This window comes from Artibeus jamaicensis, unplaced genomic scaffold (assembly GCF_021234435.1).
Source record: "Artibeus jamaicensis isolate MK-2021 breed Jamaican fruit bat unplaced genomic scaffold, CSHL_Jam_final contig_76, whole genome shotgun sequence".
Taxonomy (NCBI): domain Eukaryota; kingdom Metazoa; phylum Chordata; class Mammalia; order Chiroptera; family Phyllostomidae; genus Artibeus; species Artibeus jamaicensis.
The window spans coordinates 9600815-9627649 of NW_026521954.1; the positions used below are offsets into that span (position 1 = coordinate 9600815).

At 38.0% G+C, this 26835-nt stretch overlaps 1 protein-coding gene across 7 annotated transcripts in view; it reads right to left on the reverse strand.

The window, feature by feature from the left end:
• The window catches only part of PCDH7 (protocadherin 7), a 410332-nt gene that overhangs the window by 319324 nt on the left and 64173 nt on the right, over positions 1-26835 (reverse strand). Inside the window, exon 2 of one of the 7 annotated variants that reach the window (XM_037138580.2) lies at positions 24134-26081. The exons of the other annotated variants lie outside the window; for them this stretch is intronic. Within the exon in view, the coding sequence (XP_036994475.2) occupies positions 26004-26081 (78 nt within the window). The 3' untranslated portion in view covers positions 24134-26003. Of the gene's footprint in view, positions 1-24133; positions 26082-26835 lie in introns of those variants that run through there. 7 annotated transcript variants of the gene reach the window in all.

Sequence of the window (26835 nt, forward strand, 5' to 3'; positions counted from 1 at the left end):
ATATAAAATAGCTTTAATCTACTCTTATAACCTTATATTAGGAATTAAATATGAGGAGCCAGAAACTTATTCCAAAACCTAAAGAATATATTTAATTAATAAATTGTATAAAGTTTCTATCAACATTGTAAGCCCCAGCCATCTTCCACAAGAAGGTAGGACTTGAGCGATTTGTCTATCTTTGTACCAGCTATTAAATAGCAGTGCAATGAATGGTGAACAAAATTCAACACAAATGGCTAATACAAATGGGCTTTCTCATGTAAAGAGAATTTAACTAGGTATGGAAATACATTCTTTAAGCTATAGCAGGATGAAAAATACAACCAATAATAATGTTCAGAAAAGAAAAAGTAACTAAAATAAAGTTGAGACTGCATTTCACAGTTTTAAGACAATTCGTTACAGAGCAATATAAACTGAAAGAAATCATAACTGAATGAGCCACCAATAGAAATTCATATGATGAATAATGAACTTTTTATTGTTTACCAGTGTGAAACTACAGAATATTTTGGAAAGGCATAATTTTTAAAAAGTCCAAAGTGTGTTTACAATGTTATTTGATTTCTTCTTTTATATAAGTACATTTATCTAATAAAGGTATATTACCTATTTAATATATGTATATGCCTATATTGCCTATGTATAAATATAGATATTTACACATATACATAAGCATGACCTATGGATAATGTAAAGAACTGTTACCTACATGTAAAAAACAGTAATAAGAACTAAGGCATTAAAGTACATTGCTTATCCAAACATAAAAATGACATACACACACAAAGAGTCAAAATTTATAACTGAAGACATAGATGAGTTTATGCCTATCACTTTACAAAACTGTGGCCAAGGTGAACTTCACTTCCTTGAAGCAAACTCCTTTTCTCCTTTTCTCAGCAGTAAGATAACTTGCAAATTATATATACAGGGTGAGGCAGATGTAGGTTTAAAGGTTGTGAGTACACAAAACACAGAGCTTATTCTCGCATTGTTTATTTATTAATTATTGAATTATTTTCCACAGGAACAACTGTGAACCTATATTTGCCACACGTTGTATGTGCAAAACTGAACTTGTTATCTCTAGTCATTTAATGTAATAAGACATATGGTTCTTTTAGTGGACATAAATGAGTACATGTCCCAGAAGATCTCAGTCTAGTGAGACCAACAGCCTATTATATTAGACTCGGATAATTATTAGGAGAGGCAAGCATCTGTGCTGGGGACACACAGGAGAGGGGCTTCTAACTCTGAGCCAGGCTTCAAGTGAAGTACTCCAGTCTGTTGTTGATGAAATCTTCAACTGATATTTTTAACGACAAAAGTCATGAGAGAGAACTAAAAAAGTAAAGAACAGAAAAGGTAAAAAAAATTAAATCACCTGTAATCCTACCCTAGAGAGTTGAGCTTCATGTTGAAGAACAAGATGTCATCAGAAGAAAAAAGAACTTGCACTACAGACGTAAAAAGGCAAGTAGGAGTGAAATGGCATCGCAAAATCAGAAAAGATGCAAAAGCATCGGGGTCACAGTAAATGCTACGTGCAAGAGAAAGCAGACCAACCCATTCCGCCTCTGCAGAGAGTCGCTGGGACCTCAAAGGCCGCAGGCTAACAGGAGATGCCAGGTTAGAGAATGTTCACAAAACCCCACGGCTCATAATAAAGCATGTCCGGGGCAACTCCCCATGTTCCTTCTCCTCAGAGAGAAAACGTTTTAATCGATGGGGGATAAAGATCATTTCCTTTCAGAAGCCTGCACAGTCTCTCTGCCTCCTGTGGAGGACTTACTTTTCCAAAACACTTTCACATTCTGCATTTCTTTAATTCTTCCTAACAGCACTAAAGACTGGCAGAGAAATTTCTCACATGAACACCTCAGAAACAGAGTCTCAGAGATATGCAGAGTTTTGTTCAAGGTCAAAGTGTTTCAAAATAACAAGATCAGGACTGGCACTTCCCTTTCTCTATTTTCACTGGGGGGACCTGTGTATGCAAGACCTATGAACTCCTCAGTGGGCGGTGCAGACAGTGGGAGGCAAGGGTGGGGGGGGGGAGTTGACACTATTATCCAAAGTATTACTTATGAATGTCTCTTTTTCACCTTGGTTTATTTATTTTTAAAGATTTTATTTATTTATTTTTAGAGAGAGTGCAACGGAGAGCAAGAGAGTGGGAGAGAAATTTCAATGTGTGGTTGCTTCTCATATGCCCCCAGCCAGAGACCTGGCCCTCAATCCAAGCATGTGCCCTGACTGGGAATCAAACTGGTGACTCTGGTTCACAGGCCAGCACTCAGTCCACTGAGCCACACCAGCCAGGGCTCGCCTTGGTTTATTTCGATAATTGCTTTTTCCCCCATTCTGTGGAGTATATGTAGCTATATCATCAATCCAATTTGATCTTTTAAAAGCTTCTAGGCTTAATAAAGGATGAGAAAAGGAATGCTAAACTAATTTTCCAAACACATTGGTAAGCTTTTCAATAGAAGCAAGAATATGAATATTTCATAACTATGTATTTTCTTTTTGAGGACCAACACCCATTTTAATGTAGAAACCATTAATATAGAAACCATTAATAGAATTACCAGATGGGAGCTTTGTTTGCTTTTAAAATGGGTTCCGTATAGTATCAATGAGTCACTGATAAAGACCTCTAAGAAGCTGAGTTTTTTCATAATTCTTCATCGTGGTAATTTTAGGTACCATCTGCAAAACAATAAATACAAAATGTTTGTATGAAGGTAACACATGTCTTGACAGTTTTCTGATTATCCGTCTGTACAATACTCAATTCTTCTGCATAAACAGAACTTTTCAGGTGACACATTTGTATTCTCAAGCCTGCAAAAGATGACTAGAAATTAGTGATCCTGTATTTCTACAATTTCATTTTATCTGATTCTACCCAGTTAGAGCCCACAGTTGTGTTTTATTTGCACAGAAAAAAAGTAACTGCTGATATTAAAACAAAAAAACAAAGAGCCCTGGCTGGTGTGGCTCAGTGGATTGAGCACCAGCCTTCGAACCACAGGGTCACAGGTTCAATACCCAGTCAGAGCACATGCCAGGGTTGTGGCCCAGCTCCCCAGTGGGGGGGCAGGTGAGAAACAACCACACATTGATGTTTCTCCCCCTCTCTTTTTCCCTCCCTTCTCCTCCTTGTAAAAATAACATAAATAAAATCTTTTAAAAAATATCTTTAAAAAAACAAACAAAACAGGGAAGACTGGTGTTAAACTGAGCTGGATTGATTTTAAAATAGCATTAAAATCTAGACTTCACGCTTTTCAGTGACAAGAGGGAAAGAACACCAGATGGAAATCAGCCAAGTGGTGTTCTTTTAGGAATTGGTCTAAGTTATCATGATGGAGAAAAAACTGAGAGAAAAAGAGGGAGTTTTTAGCAGGATACTCTGAAAAAGTTTTCTAGTTTTACTTGCCAATAAAGAAGCAGCAAACTGTTATTATTCAAGCATCTTAACAGAACCATAAAAAATAATGAATATTTTAGACTAAGGAATGCAACCGATAGTGTTTTTTTCTGTAACATGTGGAATTTATCAATTAATTCTCTCTAGAATCAAAAATTGATAATGGCATCTAACCTCTTTCCCATTTGTTTAGTTAGTCAGTACTGGCATCTCTTCCATCCACCCCTCAGCTTTTGTACAGTTTGGATCTCACTCATCTTGCACAAATACCAACACATTGATGCGCCTACATGCCCACCTCTTCCTCCTACACCAGCTAAGAAAGGAAGCCACCCAATCACTGGAGGCTCCCCAGAGATTCCACTGGGGCTGCAAATGCTTTTGCTCTTTCAGAAAAAAGGGACCTGGGTAGAGACTTCTCTTGCTGGAGAATCTCCAAAAATTAGTCTCTTTAAATGTCTTGCTTTGGGATTTATAAAATAGTTAAGATCAGAAAGCCTCTCTCATGGTCCTTTCTCTCATGTGGGATTTTGAAAGGCTGCCAATAATCACCGAGTTTTCTTTGTTACAAATAGACGGTGTGCTGGGTGAGGCCTAGGAAAGTAATAATTAGTCAGAACACTTTGCTCCATGACATCTTTAAAGAGCAACAGGATCCAGAGAGATAATATTGGTGGTTTCAGATTACATATGAGGAGCCTAATTTCACAGTCAGATCTTCAGTGATTATAAAGAGTTAGTTGGTGTTGCAAACATAACATTATATTTAATGAATAAAAATCTACTTTTATACTGGGAAGTCCATGAATATAGTTAATTCATACTTGATCTCCTCATACATTTACTTTAAAACAGTAATCCTCACACATGCTTCCATGAACACTGTCAGTGCCTGGGTCCCAAGTGGTATTTATAACCACAACATATGAATCCTCAAGTAAATATATATCCTTGCTTCAGAAATTAAATAAGGAGTACATTAAACAAGGAGGGCATTTTGCCTTGCTTTTCTCAAAAAGAAAGCGAGTATAAGGAAGCGAATGTCTTGGTTTTGTTTGTATTTCATTCTTACACTTCGGAGAACACTGACAAAACAAAATCTTCTGATATATTAACCTTATTAAAGAAATAAGTCATGATTCAAGTAAAGTACTTCTAGGCTTAAACATAACCTTCAGGTCATTTTTGTAGTTGACCTGAAGGTTTCTAGTCACTTCATAGATGACTAGAATATAATATACATCTTGTATGTATATTAAAGGAATAATATTAGCTCAATTTCCCAAATGTTTATAGTTCTTCAAGAGAACCCCAAACGGGTGCCATTGCATTCACACCTTCCACAAATGTGAAGTAGAGAGCTGGGGGCGCTCACCGCATTGCAAATGCCTCCTGTGCTAGAAGACTCCGGTGAGTCATTTACTAATCACATTACTTACCTGACCCAGTATACACACAAATAAAACATAAGAAATCAAATGACCAGAATGTAAGTAATCAGATAAAACAAATAAAATTCTACAATGATGCAGAAACTGGCCCACAGTGTTCACGGCATTATGGATGAGAAACAAGACATTCACATGGACTATGGAGTCCTGTGGAGGAAAAGAGACCGCAGGGCTACTCCCTTTAGCGGGGAGCCCCCCGACCCTTGCCCTGACAGGTTTTTATTGGGTTCGTTTTGCACAAGAGTACAAGTAAAGCTCATTAATCATTATCAGGCAGTGAGCATCAAACATACAAAGAATTCTGAGGGCCTATTTTGAGTAAGGGTCAAATAGCTAAAGAGCCATAAAACTTTGAGGAACAAACTCACTTCTTGCTTGGACCCTTATCATTTAACTGAGAGAATTCTAAACAAAGCAGGTTTCATAAGATTTTTACATATTCTTTCTTAGGCCTGATTGCCCTAGGGAACCTGCCCTTTCCAGCACAGGGCGGTACCCACCACCAGCATTGTTTCAGGTTTAAGGCATTGCCTCAGGCTTAAGTCAGGAAGGGGAAGTAAGGTAGCCAAGAGATTAGGAGACTTCTGGAAGACAGAATGAAGACTCAGGCTATGTCAAAGCCAAGGGGTGAGGATCCATCACCCCTTTTTGCTATAGCCCCCCAAGTCCTTTCCTGGGGCCTCCACATAATCATGCCTGTCTTAGGTCGTTCCCCCTTGGGGAATCTTACTCATCATTGGATCAAGCATTGGGGGCCAGGCAGGATGAAGTAAAAGGAGCAGAGGCAATGCCCCTGCCAGGGAGCTAAGCCTTGTCTCCTAAGTGGTTTATGGTCGGAAGGTCACTGACTCAGCCTTAGCCATCGGGCAGGGAGGAGGTTACAGCTTCTGAAACCAGGCACGGCAGTTTCCAACACTACAAGAGACCCTTTTGTTTGTTCAGACTTAGATGTGAAGGATTTGTGGAAACTAAGGTTGGGGTAGAGATTGAGACCGGAGTTCCTAATGAGTGTTCCAAAAACTACAAAATCGAGTATCATGATTGAAAGTGGTCAGGGAAGGCTCAGGGAAGACTTGACATCTGAAATGAGATTTAAAAGACGAAGAGAAGGCAGTCAGAGGAAGACTGGAGAGGGGAAAGAATATCCCAAACAGAGAAGATAACAAGTCCACAAGCTCAGAAAGGGGAAAACTTTTGGCACCGTTGAGTGACTAAAAAGGGTCAGAGTGGCTTTGCTTTAGTAAATAATGCTGACAGCAGGAGAGCTGAGGTCCCAAAAGCAGGCAGGCACCCACTCGGGACATACTTATAAAACCCTTTGGAAGACTGGACTTTATTCTCGTTGTAATGGATAGCCACTGGAGGATTTTAAATAGTGGAAGGATATGTTCGCATTCATATTAGAAAGATCACTGCATGAAGAATGCCCTGTAGGGTGTGTAGCAGGATCAGAGACCCAGAGGTTGGTGATTTGGACTACTGTTTAGAAGAGGAGGTGGTGAAAGGTGGTCACACTTGATACAGATTTTTGAGGTGATGGTAATAGAAATTAGTGATGGGTTGGGGTGGCATATTAGAGAAAAGTGGTTTTACTCTAACAAAGTGAAGATATCAGTACTCTGCACTCATATGAGAAAGGTTTATGAAGAAAACAAATTGAGGTGTTTGAGGGAAAACTTAATGGTTCTGTTTTTGCTGTGTTATGTTTGTGATAACATAATAACTAACATTTTTTGAGCGCTTGTTCTGTGCCAAGTGTATTTCTAAACACCTACGTGTTTTATTATTTTTTGCTTATTTAATCCTGTCAAGAACCCCAAAAGCAGTTCTTAGTATTATCCTCATTTTAAAGATAAGAAAACTAAAGCACAGAGTGACTTGTCCAACTCAGCCAGCTGTCAGAACCTACTGCATGACCACTGGTCACTACTGCATTTACCGGTGAAAAAAGGCCAGTAGGTAGTTGTACTGAGTACTGAGTCCAGGGGAGAAGTCTGGGCTGGTGATAAAAACCTACTGAGTATGTTGATACAACCTGCTCCAGAAAGAAGAAGCGAACACCCATTCAAATGCTGAGATTCAGACAAAGAGACACAGCTGACCACTGGATTCAGCAAAATAGAGTCTGATGACTTTTACTGAGATGTGTCAGTAAAGCAGAAAGGACAGCGGACCCCTAGGAGTGGATTAGAGGTACTTTAAGGTGTAAGTGGACAATAACCAAATGGACAACACTTTGACAAGTTTTGTTAAAGCAGACCAGAAATATGAAGTTATAACTGCGGGTAAGAGCAAAGTGAAAGACTTTTTTGTGGTTAATTAGCTATTTTGTGTTTAATATAGGTTTTATTATCACTTGTTTAAATGTGAATTAGTGTGACCTAGCAGAGAAAAATATATTGACTAGAACACATCTTAGGCTAAATACGAATTAAGATTCCACACATGAGAATTGCTTGCAATGAGTTTTAAGTTCTATCCACATAGATTCTAGTGTGCAAACAGGAAAAGAGACATATCCTTGGATTCCCCCTCCCAACTCTGGAACACAGGTCTATTATCTTAGTTCAAGAAACCCTGTATCTACAAAACCCAATCAAACTAACTCTCTTCTAACTCTTGTCATCATCGGTAACTACTTTATCAATAGACTTAAATAATTAGGCAACTGGCTTTTTTCTCTTTCTTCTATCACTTGTCATTATTCCAGATGACTAGGATGACTCATTCATCTATTTACCCTTAAAATTTGTTCACACTTGTATTCCAGGGGCAGTCGCTTCCATTCAGTGTTGGCAATCCACATCTGTAGATACAAAAACAGACTGCTCCTCAACCAAAAAAAGTGTTCTACTATAATATCCAGCACTGTGAAATCTCCTCTCTAATCCCCTATCCCATTCACTCATGGTCACAAAAATTCTTCTTAGGCTTCAAAGGCTGATGTTGTCCATCGCCCTTCTCTCCCTGTTCCCAGCAATCTCCAATCTTTCCTGGGTTAATTGCCACCTCCTCCTAATTTTGATCCCCCTGATAACACACTTCCTTAAGTCAAACAGACTCCTCCATTCTTTGACCTTCTCTCACAGCTGCCTTGCCAATCCCATTACCAAATCAATCCTACCATCTGTTTGTTCTCCTCCTCCTCCTGAGCTGCCAAGAGTTACAAGGAAAATTGAAAAACCACGCTGATTGACTCTGCTGCAAATTTATGATTTCTGATGTCAGTTGAACTCTCAGAGCTGCTTAGCTGCCGTATTACTCATTCCTGCTTGGCCGATCTTCCCATTCCACACAGCAGCTGTTGCTACCACGCCCTGCTCAGATCCCCAACCCTGCAGCCTCATTCTTCTCAATCCCAACACACGATTTTACCTCCTACCGCTGAGAACATTAAGGCTATCAGACATGAACCCACTCTGCTTCCTTCCTTCCTCTACATCTCCAAATTTATCTGTATCTTTACTCATCAAAACTTCATTTTGTATCCCTAAATAAAAATCCTTATTCTTTTTTGGGAAAGAGAGAGATATCAATGTGTTGATCTACTTATTTATGCATTCATTGGTTGCTTCTTGCCTGTGTCCTAACCGAGAATCAAACCTGCAATGCTGGTGTTCAAGGAGGATGCTCTAACCAACTGAGCTATCCTGAGAGAGGAAGGATTCTTATTCTTTTGTCCACCCGACTATTTGATTCCTCTCTTTCCTGCCTCTGTCAACACCTGTTTTATCAATGTGCTTTCTCTTTCTGTTCAACCGCTTACTTTCTTTCAACCTATAAGCCTATCTGAACTTGTTTTATAAAAAGAAAAAGAAAAAGAAAGAAAAAAATTGGTTCTCACCTATTTTGCCATCAAATTGCTGCTTCTTTTTCTTTTCTTCTAAAATTCTTGGCAAAGTATCTTGCATTCAAGGGCTCTGATCACTTAAAGCTGGTTCCATAAAATCTGATGTAATTGTAATACATGGCCACCATGCTAATGCCTCTATTAAAAACGCTACATAGAAGGGTATTTTCTCAATGTTCATTTTTTTGATCTGAATGCTGGGAGTTTGGCTTTAATCTGAATTCATTCACTTATTGCCTAAACTTGGGCCAGGCCTTTATTCCTTAAGATTCGGCTCCTTTGCACTTAAATCAGGAATGTGTGGGTCACTTGTAACATTACCCCGGTTTCCTCTGAGCAAATTACTTCTCACTCACAGAATTTCGTGTGGTGAGACTTTATTCAAAGCATGTTGTTCTTCCTTGACAAAAGGAAAACAAGTTGCCTTAAAAGGACATTTCTGCACTACCTCTCTGGAGTCCAAACAGTGACCCAGTGGTGAAATAAAATAACATAATTGAGCTTATGTCATTCCAACGGGAGTGTTTGAAAGACATAGTCTGTCAATTTCTAACTTCTAAATTTACTTTTACCTGAGCATGTTGCTTCATTCTCCAGTAGTACCATGTGAGCTTTCAGTTCCAGAAACTATCTTGGATTTAAGAAGTACAAATAAGTAGTAACAGAATAGCCATGGGGATGTAAAGTGCGGTATGACCCACCTGCGTGAACAATGGTGGGTGGATTGCCTGAGGGAATGAGGGTGCTGTCTGGAGGGGGGGATTGAGACAACTGTAATAGCATAATCAATAAAATGTAATAAAAATGGAATAAAAAAAATACTGTTACAGTCCAAAGGGGCTGGGGTCCAATCCTTCCCATTGGCAGGTCCACAGCAATCAGGGCGCACCTACTACGTGTGGGTGTCCCTAAGTGCCCAGCCGGGTGACTGGGGAGGCTGTGACACTGCGTCCTACAGAGCACATACTCCTTAAGGCCACCCGACCAAGGCCATAAGAGACAGAGCAGCTCTGCCCGATACACAGAAACACATACAGGGAGGCTGCTAAACTAAGGACACAAAGAAACACATCACAACGGAAAAAACAGAACAAAACTCCAGAAAAAGAGATCAACAAGATGGTATCAAGCAATCTACTAGAGGGAGACTTCAAAACACTGGTTATAAGGATGCTCAGCAAACTTAGTGAGAACTTCAACAAAGATATAGAAAATATGAAAATAAAGATTAAAAAACATTAAAAAAGCCAGTTAGAAATAAAGAATACAATAACTGAAATGAAGACTATATTATAAGAAATCAGTAGTAGAGTAGATAAAGCATGGGATCAACTCAGAGAATTGGAAAATACAAAAAGCAGAAAATACCCAATCAAAACAGCAAAAAAAAAAAAGATAGTTCATAAAGCCTCTGGGACAACTTCAAGCACGAAAACATTTACATCATGGGGGGACTGGAGGAAGAAGAGACAGAGATCATGAAATTAAATATCTATTTGAAAAGTAAACAACATTTTCACTCTACTTTTCCTCTCCTTTCTTTCCCAACCTCCTACCAAATACTATACACCCTTCTCTTTACGTACCTTTTTGCCTGTCTCCGAGGACAAGGCATCAGAATCACATGATGATTTTATCAGTTACTCTAGTCCCTTTCTCCAGAACTTTAACTATAAACTGCCTTCCACTCTTCCAGCAAAGCCATCATTTTAAAGCACTTACTGTAGTGCACCCTTGCTTGAAAGCTTTCAGTTATTTCCAAATGCTTTCAGGATAAACCTAAACTCCTAGGCATAAAATTCATGGCTTCTTTCAAGCTGAGTCTACTTGCTCTTTCCAGTTCTTGTCTAGTCACACATTCTATGTTCCCTGGACGCTAAGCACATTGGATTATGTGCCTTTTACCAAATACATGATGCACTGAGATGCTTTCATTATTTTGCCCATGATTTTTTATCTCCAGTTGAAATGCCTCTTTTTCTGTCTTTAGTATAATTAAACTGAATTTATTACAAGATTCAATTCAAAAGCTTGTTGTGTCATTAAACCATTCCCAAATGTCTTCAACTGCCCTCTTTATCTCCGTCATCTTATAGTATTTATAACATATCTGACTCTCCTGGTAATGAGTTCCTTGAAAGCACAGATAGTATCTTCCCCAGATTTATATTCTCAGCCTCAAACACAGTGTTGGAGTTTGAACAGATATTTGGTAATCATTGTTGAGTAATTGTTTCCAACTGGTGATCTTCACCAAAGAAAAATGCATTCTAAAATGTATAAAGAGATATAAGTATATCTGAATAATATATGAATATATGAGGGAAGCTCAAAAATCCAGAATTGATTTATTAAAAAGTTGTGTATTGATTCTTAACATGTTTAACTTCAGACACCTTCAAAGTACTCTCCATTTCATGCAAAACACCTATCGAGACATTTTGTCCACTGCTCAAACAGTTTTCGAACTCATCAATTTTGATGCATTTTAGTGCTTCTACTGTTTTGTGTGTGTGTGTGTGTGTGTGTGTGTGTGTGTGTGTGTGTGCGTGTGCCTCTTCCACATCGTCACAATGTTTCCCTTTGAGGACTTTTTTCAACCATGGAAACAAAAAAGTCCCTCAGGATGAGATCAACTGAACGGAGAGTGTGGGGCACAGGGGTCATGCCGGTTTTGGTCAAAATCTACTGAGCACTCAGTGTGGCGTGGTCAGGCGTGCTCCTAAATCACCCATCATGACATAGGCGAATGCAGTGAGAAAGTCTGCAAAACAAATTTTACTGGAGCTGATACAGCCTCTCACTACAACGCCAGGCAGTATACTAACAGATGGGTTCCTAAACACTCACCTGGCCGGGGAAGCCTATGCTACAAGGGGCTTGCCTTCCAGAAGACAGTTGTTTCCTTAGGGGGACCCCCCTTGTATGAATATGTATGAAACATATATATATATGTGAAAATACATATATTTCAAAATTCATAATATATATATTTAGATATGTGTGTATGCATAAAAAAAACAGGGCTTTTATACTTTTACACTCCATTGGTTAATGCTTTAGCCAGTCGATACATTACTGAAGAGTGACCATAGTATTCCAAATATACCTTTCTTATGATATCAATAGAAAATATTGGCAAATCAAACACTAAGACACTGCTGAAGTACAGCAAGTGGTAACATATTCTGCAAATATGATATATCAGATGTTGTACCTTTTCATAATAGTAAGAAAAATTTGATTCCTAAGTAAGCATTTACAATGTAACATTTAACTCAATCAGAAAAACAAAATTAGCGTTGTCACACTATGGGTAACAACGACCTCAAAGGCATGATGGTATATACCTTCTGAAAGCTATCAAAAACAATGCAAATATCAAACAATAGTACAATTTTAAAATATTATGAAATAAACAATACTGAATATGATTTATGCAAGACTTTGCATAAAGGTTATGATAAAGCATGAAACATTCTGAATGTTTAAATATAACCCATTTTGAAAACTTTGTACTATGATTGTGGCTATTTATCTGTAGAATCGGGGATTAAATACTTTGCATAGTTTTGGTCTGCATAATCTCTGCATTATATGAGATATTAAGAGTGGCTTTAGCAACACAGAAAAGCTTCACAGAACATCTTCCTTGGAAATCTAACAATGTAAGTACCACACAGTCATCAGTATCCCTAGACCAGGGGTTCTAAATTCTTGAAACACCAGAGAGCATCTGCATGCTATACACCCTTTCAGCTCGAAAAGATTGAAGCTGAATTTCCTTGGTTGCAAGTCAAAGATCAGACGGAAAACAAGGATGCAAAAAGCATCCACTCTATTAGAGTATCTTTTAACAGGAATTACAGGTGGAAAAAAGAAAAAGAGTAAACTCCACACACCATGTTTGATCCTTCAAATTTCACTGTCACAGACCCGTCAGAACTGTCTTAACTGCAAATGCAATCCTATGAATTGCTTCATTGTTTTCAAAAGAAAATAGTGCATCCTACAAGCTACAGGATTGTGAAAATCATATCCACACTACCTGTGGCATACATTTGTGGGTTTTTTTTTTAACCATGAAACACAAAAAGCAATATCGGGGGAAATACTTTAATAATACGCTACAAAATAGAAATCTTTCTAGATGAGGTCTAAAATAAAAATCAGCTGATGGCTTGAACAGTTGCCACAGTTCAGATAATGATGGCGGTAGAAAGGGGATGTTTGCATTGGATGAGTGATGCCTCTCTGGCCTTCCGCTGCAAGGGAGCCCCCACGCATGACTTCTCCAGAGATCCCAGCTTCACATCAAGGAAAGTCTCTTCGGACAGTCAGTATTAAACACAGGAATTTTACATCAGAATCACACTTTGTATCTACCTCCAACATGTCATCACACATAAACAGTTTAAGTGGAAGTGAAATATGGAATTCAAAGAATTGTCCCATGTCTATAAATGCTAGAAAGCATGCATTCATGTGCATTTCTTCTGTTATTAATTATTTGAATTCCTCTACAAAAACAATAAATCTCTAGCATAGCACACTCTATTGGTGCCCAGAAATGACCAAAGAGGGCAGTTGTCTCTATCTTTTCTTATTTCACAGAAAGTGTGGCCAGTAAAGGCACAGATTTAAGTCTAAGAAAAATATGTCTCAGTTAAAGCAAAGTCCAAATCCCTTTAGGGTTATTTGTTTCTTTCCTCCCTGGAGCTCCCATTTCAGTGCTTGGAAAGTTACTCTCCTAACAAATCAGGGCCTCTACCTCCCTGTCTTTAAACACCTTTACTGTCTGCTTCCCATTTCTCCCTGGATCAAGATAAATCTGCTCACTGTGGAATCTACTGCCTTATGCAGTTTGATCTCTTCTCCTGCCTCCCTTGACATCACCCTGCCTTGGCACCCACTCGTCACCCACCAGGACCTTACTCGTGGCTTCATGTAGTTATTACATCTGGGTCACATATTTATTTTGGTAACAATAGAATTCCTGCAGTTGGGTAGATCACAAGTAACACAAAAAAGCTCTACCAGAGCTCACGTGATTTGTGATATGTATGTAGGGAAATATGAGCAGATCACCTCAAATACAATACCCAGTATTTTGTAGGAATGCAATATCCATAGCACCTAATGCATTGTAGGAATAAACTCGCAATAAATACTTATTGAATGACTAATGATTATACATTTTATTAAATGCTCTAGAGATTCACATAAAATTTATAGTGTCAATTAATTCAATCACTATTTAGAGAGCATCATATCTGCTATAAGCAATATACTTCTTTGAGAACTGGGAAAGAAGGAAAATATGAATCAAATCTGGACCTTTCCCAGTGAAGAGAATATGGTATAATAAATAAATAACTTACATATACACTTACATACCTAAGAAAATTCTGTCACTAAAGGCGGGTAGCTCCAGGTAGTATAAAAATCATGAGGATAAAATTACTTTAAATTAACACTAATAACTTGGTAATCAAGAAAAGTTTATCAAAATAAGAACCAGAAAAGATGAGATTTGCTGATGGAGAATAGAATCAGAAGGACTCGGGATTTACGGAACAGATAACAGCATGGGTTAGAAAAATTGGTAGGCCCAGACGGGCATGGCTCGGTTTGTTGGGAGTCATCCTGCAAAGCAAAATATCTCCACTCTGATTCGGGTTTGGGCACATGTGAGAGGCAACCAACTGATGCTTCTCTCCCTCTCTTTCTCCCTATCTTCCCCCCTCTCTAAAATAAATAAATAAAATCTTTTTTAAAAAGATAAACCGGTGGGAAAGTGTGAAAAAGTTAAAATCACTTGAACATAACCAGGCTTAGCTGGAGACTAGAGTTCATGAAGAGGAAGAAGTGGAAGGAAAACTGGAGAGTGAAATTAGAGTCAGAGGAATAAGATTGTAAATGAAGAAATTTGAAATTTATTTATTAAAAATGAACAGGCATTAGATGTTCCTGAGTGTGGCCCAAGAAGAACCAAGTTGTCTTGTCCTGCCAAGACATTTGGGCAACCGTGTATGGAATGCTTAGCCCAAATGTACTATCTGAATCCACTTTATGTAATTCATGCACAAACTTAAATAGCAGTTCAACTGTGCTCCTTGTGCCTAACCATGACCTACTTTATTTCACAGTCTTGATCAGTTACCAACAGCACATCAAGAGAGAGAAAGCTCTTTTTTCTTTAAACACATATTTTTATGACCCAATATTGCTAGATGCCACAGTAAGAAGAAGAATTGTCAGGGCTTATCAATTTCAAATTCATCTAAATAGTAAGTAATGGTAACTCCTAAAAGACAATGTTAAGCCCGACAACTGCCTACATGAAAAGTAGTCAAACTTAAGACCTAACTGTAACATATCTTGTAAAAAAAAAACATTAATTGTAAAAAAGGACTGCCAAATATTTGCTCCAAATATTTGCAGCAAACTGAAATAAAACATTCACAAACCTCACATTTAAACAAAACTGAATAGTAACACAAATAATACAGCAATAGCCAAAAACAGAATGTCACTATGTGAAAAAGTACTTCCCACAGCCCGCGGGGCACCTTTCATTAATGTAATTGCAAATATTCAGAGACAATTGAAGCGGAGGTGAGAAAATGTGACCTTACCTCATTACCCAGCCGAATTCCACTACAAAATAAACAAAGCTCTTATGCGTTCATTGTTGTTTGTTTTAGTAAATAGTTTCTAATTCAAAGAGATACTCATGGAAACAGTTCAAAGTATGCATTGACAATTGATCCTTTTTATTGTTCTCAATTGTAAATACTCTCATGTTTTATAAGCATGTCTGTATTTTCTAAATAATTCCAAAAATACCTTTTCAAAGGTGTGCTAAACAGAAGCTTACTTGTAAAAGTTGTGAAGTCTATACCAAGAAACAATTCTAAAAGCTTTAAGGAAATCAAGGTTTAAAGTCACTTGGGTTGCTTCCGTATTGTAGTGATTGTAAATAATGCTACAATGCACATAGGAGCGCTTACTTTTTTTTTTTTTTTTAATTAGTGTTTTGGGTTGCTAAGGACAAAGTCCCAGAAGTGGGATAGCTGGGTCAAAAGGCAGATCCATTTGTAATTTTCTGAGGTATCTCCATACTGCTTTCCAAGTGGCTGCACCAGTCTGCATTCCCACCAATAGGGCAAAAGGGCTCCCCTTTCTCCACATCCCTGCCAGCACTTGTTTGTTGATTTACTGATGATGGCCATTCTGAAAGGCGTGAGGTGATATCTCATTGTGGTTTTAATTTGCATTTCTCTGATGATTAGTAACATTAAGCATCTTTTCATGTTTGTTGGCCATCCAAAGCAGCCCATGTGTCCATCAATAGGTAAGTGGATAAAACAACTATGAGACATTTACACAAAAGAATATTACTAAGTGGCAAAAAATGAATGAATGAATGAATCAATGAGTGAATGAATGAATAAAAATTTGCCCTTTGCAACTGCATGGATGGACCTGGAGAACATTACACCAAGTCAAATAAGCCAATCAGAAAGAGACAAACACCACGTTGCTTTCACTCACATGTGGAATCTAATGAACAAACTGAACTACAAGTGCAATAGAGAAAGACATTGAGATAGCCTGATGACAGCTATGAGGAAGAAGAGATTTTAGGGAGTAGAGAGATTAAGCAAAAAGTTAAAAGGACTCATGGACACAGACAACAGTGTAGTGATTGTGGGGAGGAAGGAGAATAAGGGGGACAGATGGCAATGGAAAAAATACAATAAAAAAGTTAAAAACATAAAGTCAGACACACCTGCAGTTTAATCCCTACCTAACTCATGACCAGTTAAGACTTTCAGAAAACATATTTGTCTGTTTTCAGTAGCAGAAAACACTGAGAGACACATGGCAGGCACCATTCTTCACTCCACTGAGACTGCTTCTGGAAGCCTAGCACCTTTGCCACATTTCTGATGTTTCTTTAATAACAGTTGCAATTTATTTACACTTGCTCACTTTATGCTAGACAGGTGCTATAAGCTGTATGTATTAACTTATATGACATGTAACTTATATAGTATATTAATTCACCCACTTTCTTAATAATGGCATGACACTGTTATTATTTTTCATTTAAACACATAACAAGTTAAGCAACTTGCAAAGTCTCAAAGACTAGTCCAGAATCATTGCTCTAAATACTACTACTTTTAATTTATGAATCATATATATATATATATATCTTCAAATCATATTTCCATAGGAAATCCAAAAGACAACCAATACAATAATTCAAATACTAAGTAAAAATATTTAAACTAAAAGATTATTCTCAGATGAGATCATTATCAGGCAATATCAGACCAAAATTTTAATTGCAGCCTTCTGGTTGCCTGAGGGTGCATCGCCAAACTGAAGAGAAACAAGTTGAGGCATCACACATCTTTTAGTCCATCCCAGCACAGATGTTACTGAATTATCTTTTTATCACACATTCAAATTTATTCTTATTTTAAAAAAATAGATCTTTAAATGATTATAGACTATTAATTAAAAATTCATAGTTTTTATATACTTGCTATTCCATGTGCCAAAAATTTCTACTAAATTAAAAGGGAGTGATTTGATGTGTTAGACAAGGGAAAGAATCTGGGGGAAAAATTAAAACTCAAACAATTTTCTCTTTGTAAGGTTTTGCATAACAGTGACTTTAGATTTCCATAAATACTCGGTTCTGTGTACAATAAAATATCTGTAAGCAACATAATAACCAGTTATGTCCCAAATGGCATCCATACATTAACAGCCAAAAGAGGCTACAGAGCAATTTCTGAAAGGGAAAAAGAGCCTCACAGACCTCCTGTAGTATTCAAACTGGGAGGAAATACATCGCCCAATTCCACAGCCACAAAGTGGGGAGCCAACAGATTCTCTGGTTGGGAAAGAAAGCCCCACACAGTCTAGGGAAACTAGTCCAATCCTTAAAATACTTTCTTTCCTTGTATGTTCTGAATTATCAGCTGCATAAAATGAAGAAGAAAACAAACACCTCCAAAAGGTTTGCTGAGTTTTACAGACCAACGCCCATAGCTACTGGGGACAATTCTTCACGCTGACGTGAAAAGGCGGAGCCTGCCCGCGGGCGCTCGCTGACTGTCTTTGGCTGAGCAAAATCTTCTACTTCCTATAATAAAGACAAACACGCAATCTGACTGTGTTCTCACTGGGGAAGGAAGGAGGGATGAGAGACCCCTTTCATGACATGCACTTGATAAATTACTTCTAAGATGCGTATTTTTTTTCTTCAGGCCTCTCCAAAATGTGGTCCTTTGTAAGTAATTTCAATAGCCCTTAGTAGAATTACATGAATCACATTAGATATCCAAAACTATGATCACCCTAATACATATGTTTTATGTTTTTTTTTCTTAAAATATTTTAGGCCAGAGATTTTTAAACTTTTTTATCTCATGGCACACAGCTAATTACTAAAAGTCTGTGGCACACCAAAAAAATGTTGTATGTTTTGGCCAATCTGTCAAAAAATAGGTAAATGTTGGAATCACTCGCACTAGACAGCTAATGTTGGCTGCTGTCATCTTTTTATTTGACAGTTTAAGAAAAAAGAGGTCAGTGCACTTAAACAGTCAGGTGTTGCATGTTTAAAACATTCTTGTGGCACTCCGGTTGAAAATCACTGCTTCAGGCACTTATTCGTGGTCATGTGCAATTGAAAATGTAGTTAATGTAACACAATCACACATGCAGTTATTTGGTATGCTTTTATTTTTTAAGTATTTCATGCCATAAAATGCCTTTTAAAAAATGTGTTCTCGATTTAAAAAAACATATAGATGTTCTTTTTCATGAAAAGGGAGAATTATGTTTTATTCCGGTGGCATGTGACATAACTATCAACAATTCTGAAGCTTTTTTTTTTCCATTGTCTCCATGAGACCCCCTGGGAGTACAACAGCTTAGGTCACAACATGAAACATCAGGCTAATTAAACTGCTAATTAACTGGCATAAGTCATATACTGCGTGAAATAGATTGCTGGATTACTGTGTGTTAACTTTTGCGTCATTTCAGCTTGGTAACTACTCATTTAGAATCCTCTAATCATGCTCTTTACCCCAAATGTTAATCTCAGACGATAAGAGCACACAATTACTGAGGAGCCTGAGTGTGAGACATGTACTGCATTTCCTCTGAGCACTCGAAATGGATTATTGGAAGATAAAAAGGCCCTGTCTTTACAGAATCCTTAGTATTCATTCGAATACAACCAACTTTAAGGTAGAATTACTAATTGGAAGTCATCCTCAAAAACATTTTCACAAACTTTTCCATCTAAAAAGCAAGGCATTTTTGTGTCTACTTATCAAAGGATTTTTATTAAATGGCTCATGTGATCAATGGTTTCTTTAATATCATCAGCATCTTTCTTAACACATTTTTCAAATGATCAAGTGTTAATTTTGCTTCAGAAATCTGGCAAACTTTTATATAATAAGTATGCAGAGATATTAAAAAGTCAACCAGAAGATTTGAATTGTAGCACGAAGTTAGAGCACACTTGAACTGTATTATCAGGAGGCAGACAGTTTCTGGTCTTTCTAAAAGGCATGTAGAAATGCCTGCTTCTTTCAGGAGTCTGACAAGCAAGGGAGAAAAGAATCCCTGCCGACCCGCCTTTAACAGCAAGACACAGAGAGAAGAAAGATGAGAGACCCCTGCTCCCCTTGGCTGCTCCTGAGACAGACTTGCACTGTCACTATTGGGCAGCAGCATAACAGCCTGAGCGGTACCGGATCTCAGAACTCTGAGCTCCTGGAACAGGAAACCTGCATTGCTCCCCTACCATCTAGAAATGAGAGACTAGAAATATTCATTTCGCTTCACATTAATTTTAACTCCTCATTAGAAATTCACAGACAGCAGCATAAGATAGTTACGAAGGTGGCATTAACATCCATAAAAATAGAGAGTAGCTAGGTCTTTCATAAAAAATGTAAAAATTATTGAAAATGTATGACTTAATAAAAATCTGTAGTTGGCCTGCTTTTCAAATGTTCAGTTGCTAAACTGTGATATGAAGTTACAGGATAATCACCGTACGTTTTCATGGGCAGGGCCGTGTAATGCTCATGGATGCAGAGCCATTTTTGAGGCCTACATTTTCCACAGTCAATGTTATTAGTCAATATGTTCCATCCCACAAGTGATTTCAGTAAGAAAAACTGAGCATATTCAATGATTATTCATTTGTTTCATCCTCCCACATATAAACAAGTACTGTGTTTAAAATGAAAGCCACTGACTTCCTGGACATTAAATATGATCCAGTTCAATCCAAGAAATATTTATTGTTTATATTTCATGCATTTAAATTCATTGTCCCATAAATGCAGCAGACTCTCTGCTTAATCAAGAACTCCAAAAATAAAGCCCTCATCATATATAATAAATACTTATTAGATATTTGCAAAAAATAACTATGACTTATTTGTGATTATCACAATCAGATTTACCTTGAGTCCTGATAATCTGACAAATAACTTGTTATTCTTAGGTTTCACAACTTTTAAGCTACTACTAATTGGAGAAAATTGTATTCCTTTGTGATTATGGACACAGTGATCTTCGCAAACTGTTTCTTGACCTTTAAGAAACTTTCATCATCGAATTGTGTCAAACGCTTGATTTCAGCTTTTGTAGCTTCCTTTCATTTACCTGGGCCTGCAAACATTACAGCTCACAGAGCTCCAAGATTTGCATTGTAGCAGACCAGAAACTGACGACTTTCTCTGGAGAAGCCGGACCTGCACAATTTCGCTGAGTTTCACCTCACAGTCTATGGGGGATATTGAGGGCTTGGCATTTCCTCTTCTGTGAGGTGCCTGTTACCTCACTTTTTGACAGTGAAATTTAATTTATTTTGCAGCATGAACATCTCAGTCAGCACCATGATGTTCTATATACATGTCGATTATATTAAGCATCAATAAGAAAATCAGTAATTGCCAGCATTTACTGAGTTATATCATGCACGCACTGCTTGGATAAACCTCATTTAATAACCACAATGAATTTATAAGGTATATGTTGTTATTAACTTCACATTACAAATGAAGACATGGAGGCAGAGAGACGTAATTTGTCCCAAGGGCACTCAAACTGTAAATGTAAGCCATGCAGCCTGGTTTACAGACGGTGCACTCTTAACCACTGTACCACCCTGCCATTTAGCACGCAGCTTTGTAGTAATTAGCCTGCATGGCCTGAACTCCCCTTAGACTGCGAGTTCTCTCTGTTCGAAGAATGCAGTTGCCATTTTCCTCAGGCCACCCAAATGCCTGCAGCGAACAAAGCCTTACTTTAAAAGAAAAAAAAAAAAAAGATGCAAGCAGTACACATTTATAGTATTATTTTTAGTTTGCAAAGCAGCTAAGTTAGAGAAGAATTTCTCCTCTCCTGTGTTTAGTATTTAAAAGAGACCTACTATTTCAGATTGCAACAGTTTTTATGCACTAGCATGTCTGACTACCTGTCGCATCTGGTTCATGCATGCCGAATCTGCCGCACCCCTCTACAGAGCCGAAAAATTTATCTCTGCTCTCACACACAGTTTTGGAACCTAACTCACACGCCCATCCTGCTACAGTGTTCGGCATGAAAGCACCATGGCTCACCCCTTTGGTGCAGACACGGAAACCAGAGAGGCAGGACTCAAAGCTCACCTCCACCCCCTGCCATTTCTGTAGCTCTGCAGACTTTACCGGAACTCTCCGGGCCTCCTTTCCCGCATCTGTAAACCAGGTGCGTGTCACTGCAATAATAGCATCTGCCTCTCGAGTTGGATATAAATATTAAATAGAGCGATTAATATAATGGCTGCACGGAGTTGACTCTTGATAGTTTGTTTTAAAAGTTATCAAAGAAATATTAAAATCTGGTCAACTAAATTATACTCACCAGAACAAGGATACAGAATAAAAGCATTAAAAACCAAAAGTATTTTAATCCTCGATATTTAATTTTTTTAATATTTCAGTACAATTTTACCAATGTAAACCCAATATGATGATGGGTTCTTTTTCATGTATGTAATAAAACTGATATACGAGATCATGTGTGTGAACTCAGCTGCGCAACATTATAATTGGATATTTGTACACTGCGTAGTGTTCACCACTCAAGTCTGGTTGCAATGATGGATTCTGAACATAACTTCCCCATTGGTAGAGATTCACAGTTGCTCCACTGATCTATAAAGTAGCACCAGCCCCTTCCCCTATCTACGGTTTTGTCTTCCAAGGTTTCAGTTACTCGTGGTCAGTGGTGGTGCAAAAATATTACATGGAAAATTCCAGAAATAAATAATTCATAAGTTTTAAATTGCACACCATTCTGAGTTGTGCGATGAAATCTCACACACAGAACTGCTCAGTCCCACCTGGGACATGAATGATCCTTTTGTCCATCACATCCACACTGTAAATGCTGCCTTGCCTTTCATTTCTTACTTAGTAGCACTCTTGGTTATGAAAGAGAGACAGAGAGAGACAGACAGACAGACAGACACTACCTTCGCATGACTTTTATTACAGCATACTATTACAACTATTCTATTTTATTATTACTTATCAATATTAATCTCAACTGCACCTAATTTATCACAGGTATATGTGTGAGGAAGAAGACATTGTATATGTGGTTGGTACTATCCATACTATTCATGGTCTCAGGCATCTACCACTGGTGATTTTGGACCATACACCCCACAGATAAGGAGGGACTTACTCTAAAGGCATTTTTCTTGAGCCAAGTTCAGTCTTCAATTCTTTGTTAAATGTCTAGAGGCAAGGATAAGAATTTTATTCAGAGAGTGGGCATTGGAGAAGCTTGGTTGGTGGAAGTCTGCAATTCCCGCCCCCCCCTCCAAATTTCTAATCTTGTAAAGAATATATCAACTAAATTGAAATTTATGATCTAAATTTGTTCCATACGTGGCAAGTTCACCTAAATGAAAAAAAAAAGTTTGTTCACAAAAGAATTGTCACCAATTCTTTAAATAATAATCCCTGAAGATTATCCATGCCACCTTTGTGACTTTGAAAGTGACACTATTTTGCAAGTCAGAATGCTGCAAAAGGAAAAAATTGACTTAATATATATGCTTCCATTTTGCTCCCCACTGTCTCTCTGACCTCTCTCAGTTGGAACAGTAGCAGGAAACTAAAATAAAAGAACTGCTTTTCTGTGTGAAGCACTTTGCTACTAAACATTAATCATGAAATTGTAACAGTTGCAAGATTCCTTTGCCTGTTGCTTCTTCTAAGAAGAGAATTACTATTAGATGAAAGAGCCTACAGCAATAAACATCAGGGGCTAGGGTTCCCTTCTCTGAACCCTACCAGGAGGATCCAAGTCCACAAATGCCTTTGAAGTCGCAGAGACCTTCATGTGCTGATCGATCCTTGGGGGGTAAAGAGCAAGAAAAACTGGTTCTCGCACTTTAATATTCTGCCAGGGATGCATTAAACTCCATGCAGAACAAAAAGGTTTCTTCAGGAACAAATTGAGTGATTTTATACTTAGGTGCCCCTTCGCTCAATTAACCAAGAGGGACCTTTTGATCCCAGAACATGATTATTTATACTTTAATGCATATTATATTAGGTCAAACTAAGAATGGTACAGTAACAACTCTAAATTCCTATTTCCCTTAGTCTTGGGGCATGCATTGAAATGTGGGTCGATTTAAGTCAAAAAACAACGTGAAGTTCTCTTACTACTGGTGATCAGTGCTAATTATTAATATGATTTAGCATTAAATATCATATTGTAATATTTCTGAGTTACCAAAACCTTAGAAGCTAAGAATTAAAATGATCTCAAAATTGACAGTGCAGTTTAAACCTACTTACTACTTACGAATGAAAAAGCAGAGCACCTGAGTACACAAACATTGTATCTGCTGGATCTGGCCTTTTGGTGGCAGAGCCAAGTTTAACATCAAGATTCCTGACACAGGCCCTGGCCAATGCGGCTCCATTGGTTGAGTGTTGGCCCACGCACGACTGGAGAAGTCACCAGATCGATTCCTAGTCAGGGCACATGCCTGGGTCGCAGGCTTGTTCCCGGGACACAGTGCAGGGTGCCTTCCACCACAGGCTTTCACAATGGTCTGCCAGAACTTTCCTCTTCGAGTGGCTAAGCTCTTCACTCTCAGATTGTGTAGCTAGGGAGAATGTTCATGTCTCATTGTTTTAAGAAACCATTAAAATAGAAAATACAGGCACTTTATAAAGTAGGTTAATTTTTATTATCTTTGTCACAGAAAAATATCCAATACAATTGAATTATACAGTTTGTAGACTTATAATTTATTATGCTAGCATAAATAAAGACAAAAATCCCTGTAATAGCATACATAGACAGGATACCAATTTTAATGGATTGTCACATAGAAAAAAAGTGGTAAAAATAATCAACTATAAAGTTAATCAACAAGATGAAAAGAAATGAATACAAATACCAAAGAACAATAGTTTCAAAATTATTATGGCAAGTGGTGACTACAAATAATATGTTAATGTACCCTGGCTGGTGTGACTCAGTGGATTGAGTGCTGGCCTGCAAACTGAAGGATCACCAGTTCGATTCCCCGTCAGGGCACATGCCTGAGTTGCTGGCCAGGTCCCCAGTAGGGGGTGTGCCAGAGGCAACCATACACTGATACTTCCCTCCCTCTTTTTCTCCCTCCCTTCCTCTCTGTCTAAAATAAAATAAAATCTTTAAAAAAATGTTAAGCTGTGTGCAATATTCACAATCTTATCTATGTCTATTATGATTATTTATATAATTTAGGTTGAATAAATGTTTAAAAAAACACATGTAACTCATTGGTAGATTTAAAAGATATAGTTAAAACACAAATACTTCCCAAATCTTTTCTATAAGCTCATTCATGATTCCCATCCTCTGTCACTGAGTGAAACAGCCTGAGGGAGACAACTGGACTTTCCAACTTCTTCAAACCAATTTCGCAGGAGCGTCCTTCCCCTCGTTAGTTCAGACGTCGTTACCATCTTAACTGACACAGCTCAGCTGCCATAAGTATATCGAATTGGAGAGACTCTGCAGCACTCACCCTATTTGGGTATCACTTCCCTTGTGAATAATGATCTTTAATAACGATCATAACACGTTTGAGTGGCTTGAGACAGTTTACCTCTTTACGTTCTAGGTAACAGACCAAAGTGCAAATGGCAATCACTAAATTTCACTCCCTTCCATTGACACACACACAAACGCATACACAAACACACCCATACAAAAGTTAGACTGACTTCGTATTTACACGGTGCTTCAACTGAACAGACAGCTATAATGCAAAGAAGTGCTTCACACATGCAATTCATCCTTAATACCATAAAAGCCCTCTTTGCATACATGAGTGCATAGGACCACACATTTAAAGGTCAGTTCCCTATTGATATAATGGCCCTACATTCCTTGAAAACTTATGGGGTTCACCTTAAATTCAATCAGAAATTGTGGATATATTGTGATCTACCTTTTGCTTTTACACCATAAGACACTATGTTTCAGTAAGTATCAGAAGAACCTAAATTTTGTTTTTTCTCATGTCTGCTCGTTTGTCACATTCCCTGATTGACATTAGTGTTAGTCTAATTTTTCTGGAAATTCACCCCTGAGGTATACATGTCTATTTCCTTTGTTGACCTAGCACAGGCTCAGGTGATCTCTTCATAATGAATCTAATTAGTTCAAGCAAGGCAAATGAAATCGTATCTATACGAAATCTCCACACTAACTACATGAACAGTAAAGGGCTACACATCTCCACTCTTGGCTTGAGTTCGTTCAAGTGCAAACCGAAGAAAAAGGATTTCCTGTTCTTCTTTTCCTATTCCTGAGTATGATGGCACCTGGTTCGGTTTCTTCATAGTGATGGTAAGATTGCGAAACCTCTCTCACATCTCTCCTTTCTTCCATGTTGAAAGCTTGGTTTTGTTTTTTGTTTTGTTTTGTTTTCAGTTGTTTGCAAAGTATAGTTTGATCCTCTCTCTATTTTTTTTTTTTGGCAAAGAATTTATTTTAAAGCCATTTTTGTTTTCTTTAAAATTAGAGCTCCCTTTTAATCAGCTAGGGATCCTGTCCCTTGGAAATCAATTTCTTTTTACAGAAGACAAATCCAGGTCTATTAGGATCCAACACACTGAGTTGGAGCATTACATGTATTTCACTTACGAGCACATACATTCATTTTACACGATTCCTCAATGTGGCCAGGGGGGTTCTTGGTCTGCACTGTATCCACCTATAAAAAATACAAAAATATATGTCTGCTTTACAGGGACGTGAGCAGGATTTTGCTAGCCTCTTTCCAGAGCTTGGATGCCAATCTTGGCTGACAGTATTCTTTCCTTCTTTATTTAAAGATGTCCTTGCAGGGGCCACAACCTCTTTGGGAAGTCATAGAAACCTAACATAATGGTTCTCCCTACAGTATTCGACCAAGGGGCATCTAAATGGGTCCAGCTACTCTTATGGATACTCTCTCTGACAAGAGACATTTGTGTGGTTAAAGAAACATTGAATTAATTGCCTTTCTGGCTTCCAGCCTTTCAAGGCGGTGAAATGTCAGGAGAAGAAGGGTGGGGGTGGGGGAGGGCTGTTGGCTTTGTTTATACTGCAAACACAAGTAAGAATGAAATGGTAATTTTGCTGTCACTGATTTTCCAATTTACAAATCTCTGAGATCTGAGGGATGTGAGCTTGACCTGAATGTTCACTCCCTTCAGAGCAGCTGTCTAGTTTCCAATGCAATCAGTAGATAGCTCCGGTCTCTTTATAGAAATCCGAGCAGCCTGCGTGCAGTCAACAAATGGCTTGCTCATCTCTGGTCAGGGATGGATTGTTCTTTCCTTCAAAGTCATGGCTGTTAAAGGGCAATGTTTTCCAACTTTTTATCAAATGCGCACAAATAGAAGTAAGCATACTACTCCTGCAACAAGTTTTGGCTCTCACGTCAGCATTAAATAAAGTTCAGTGTGTATTTCTCCTGACTTGAG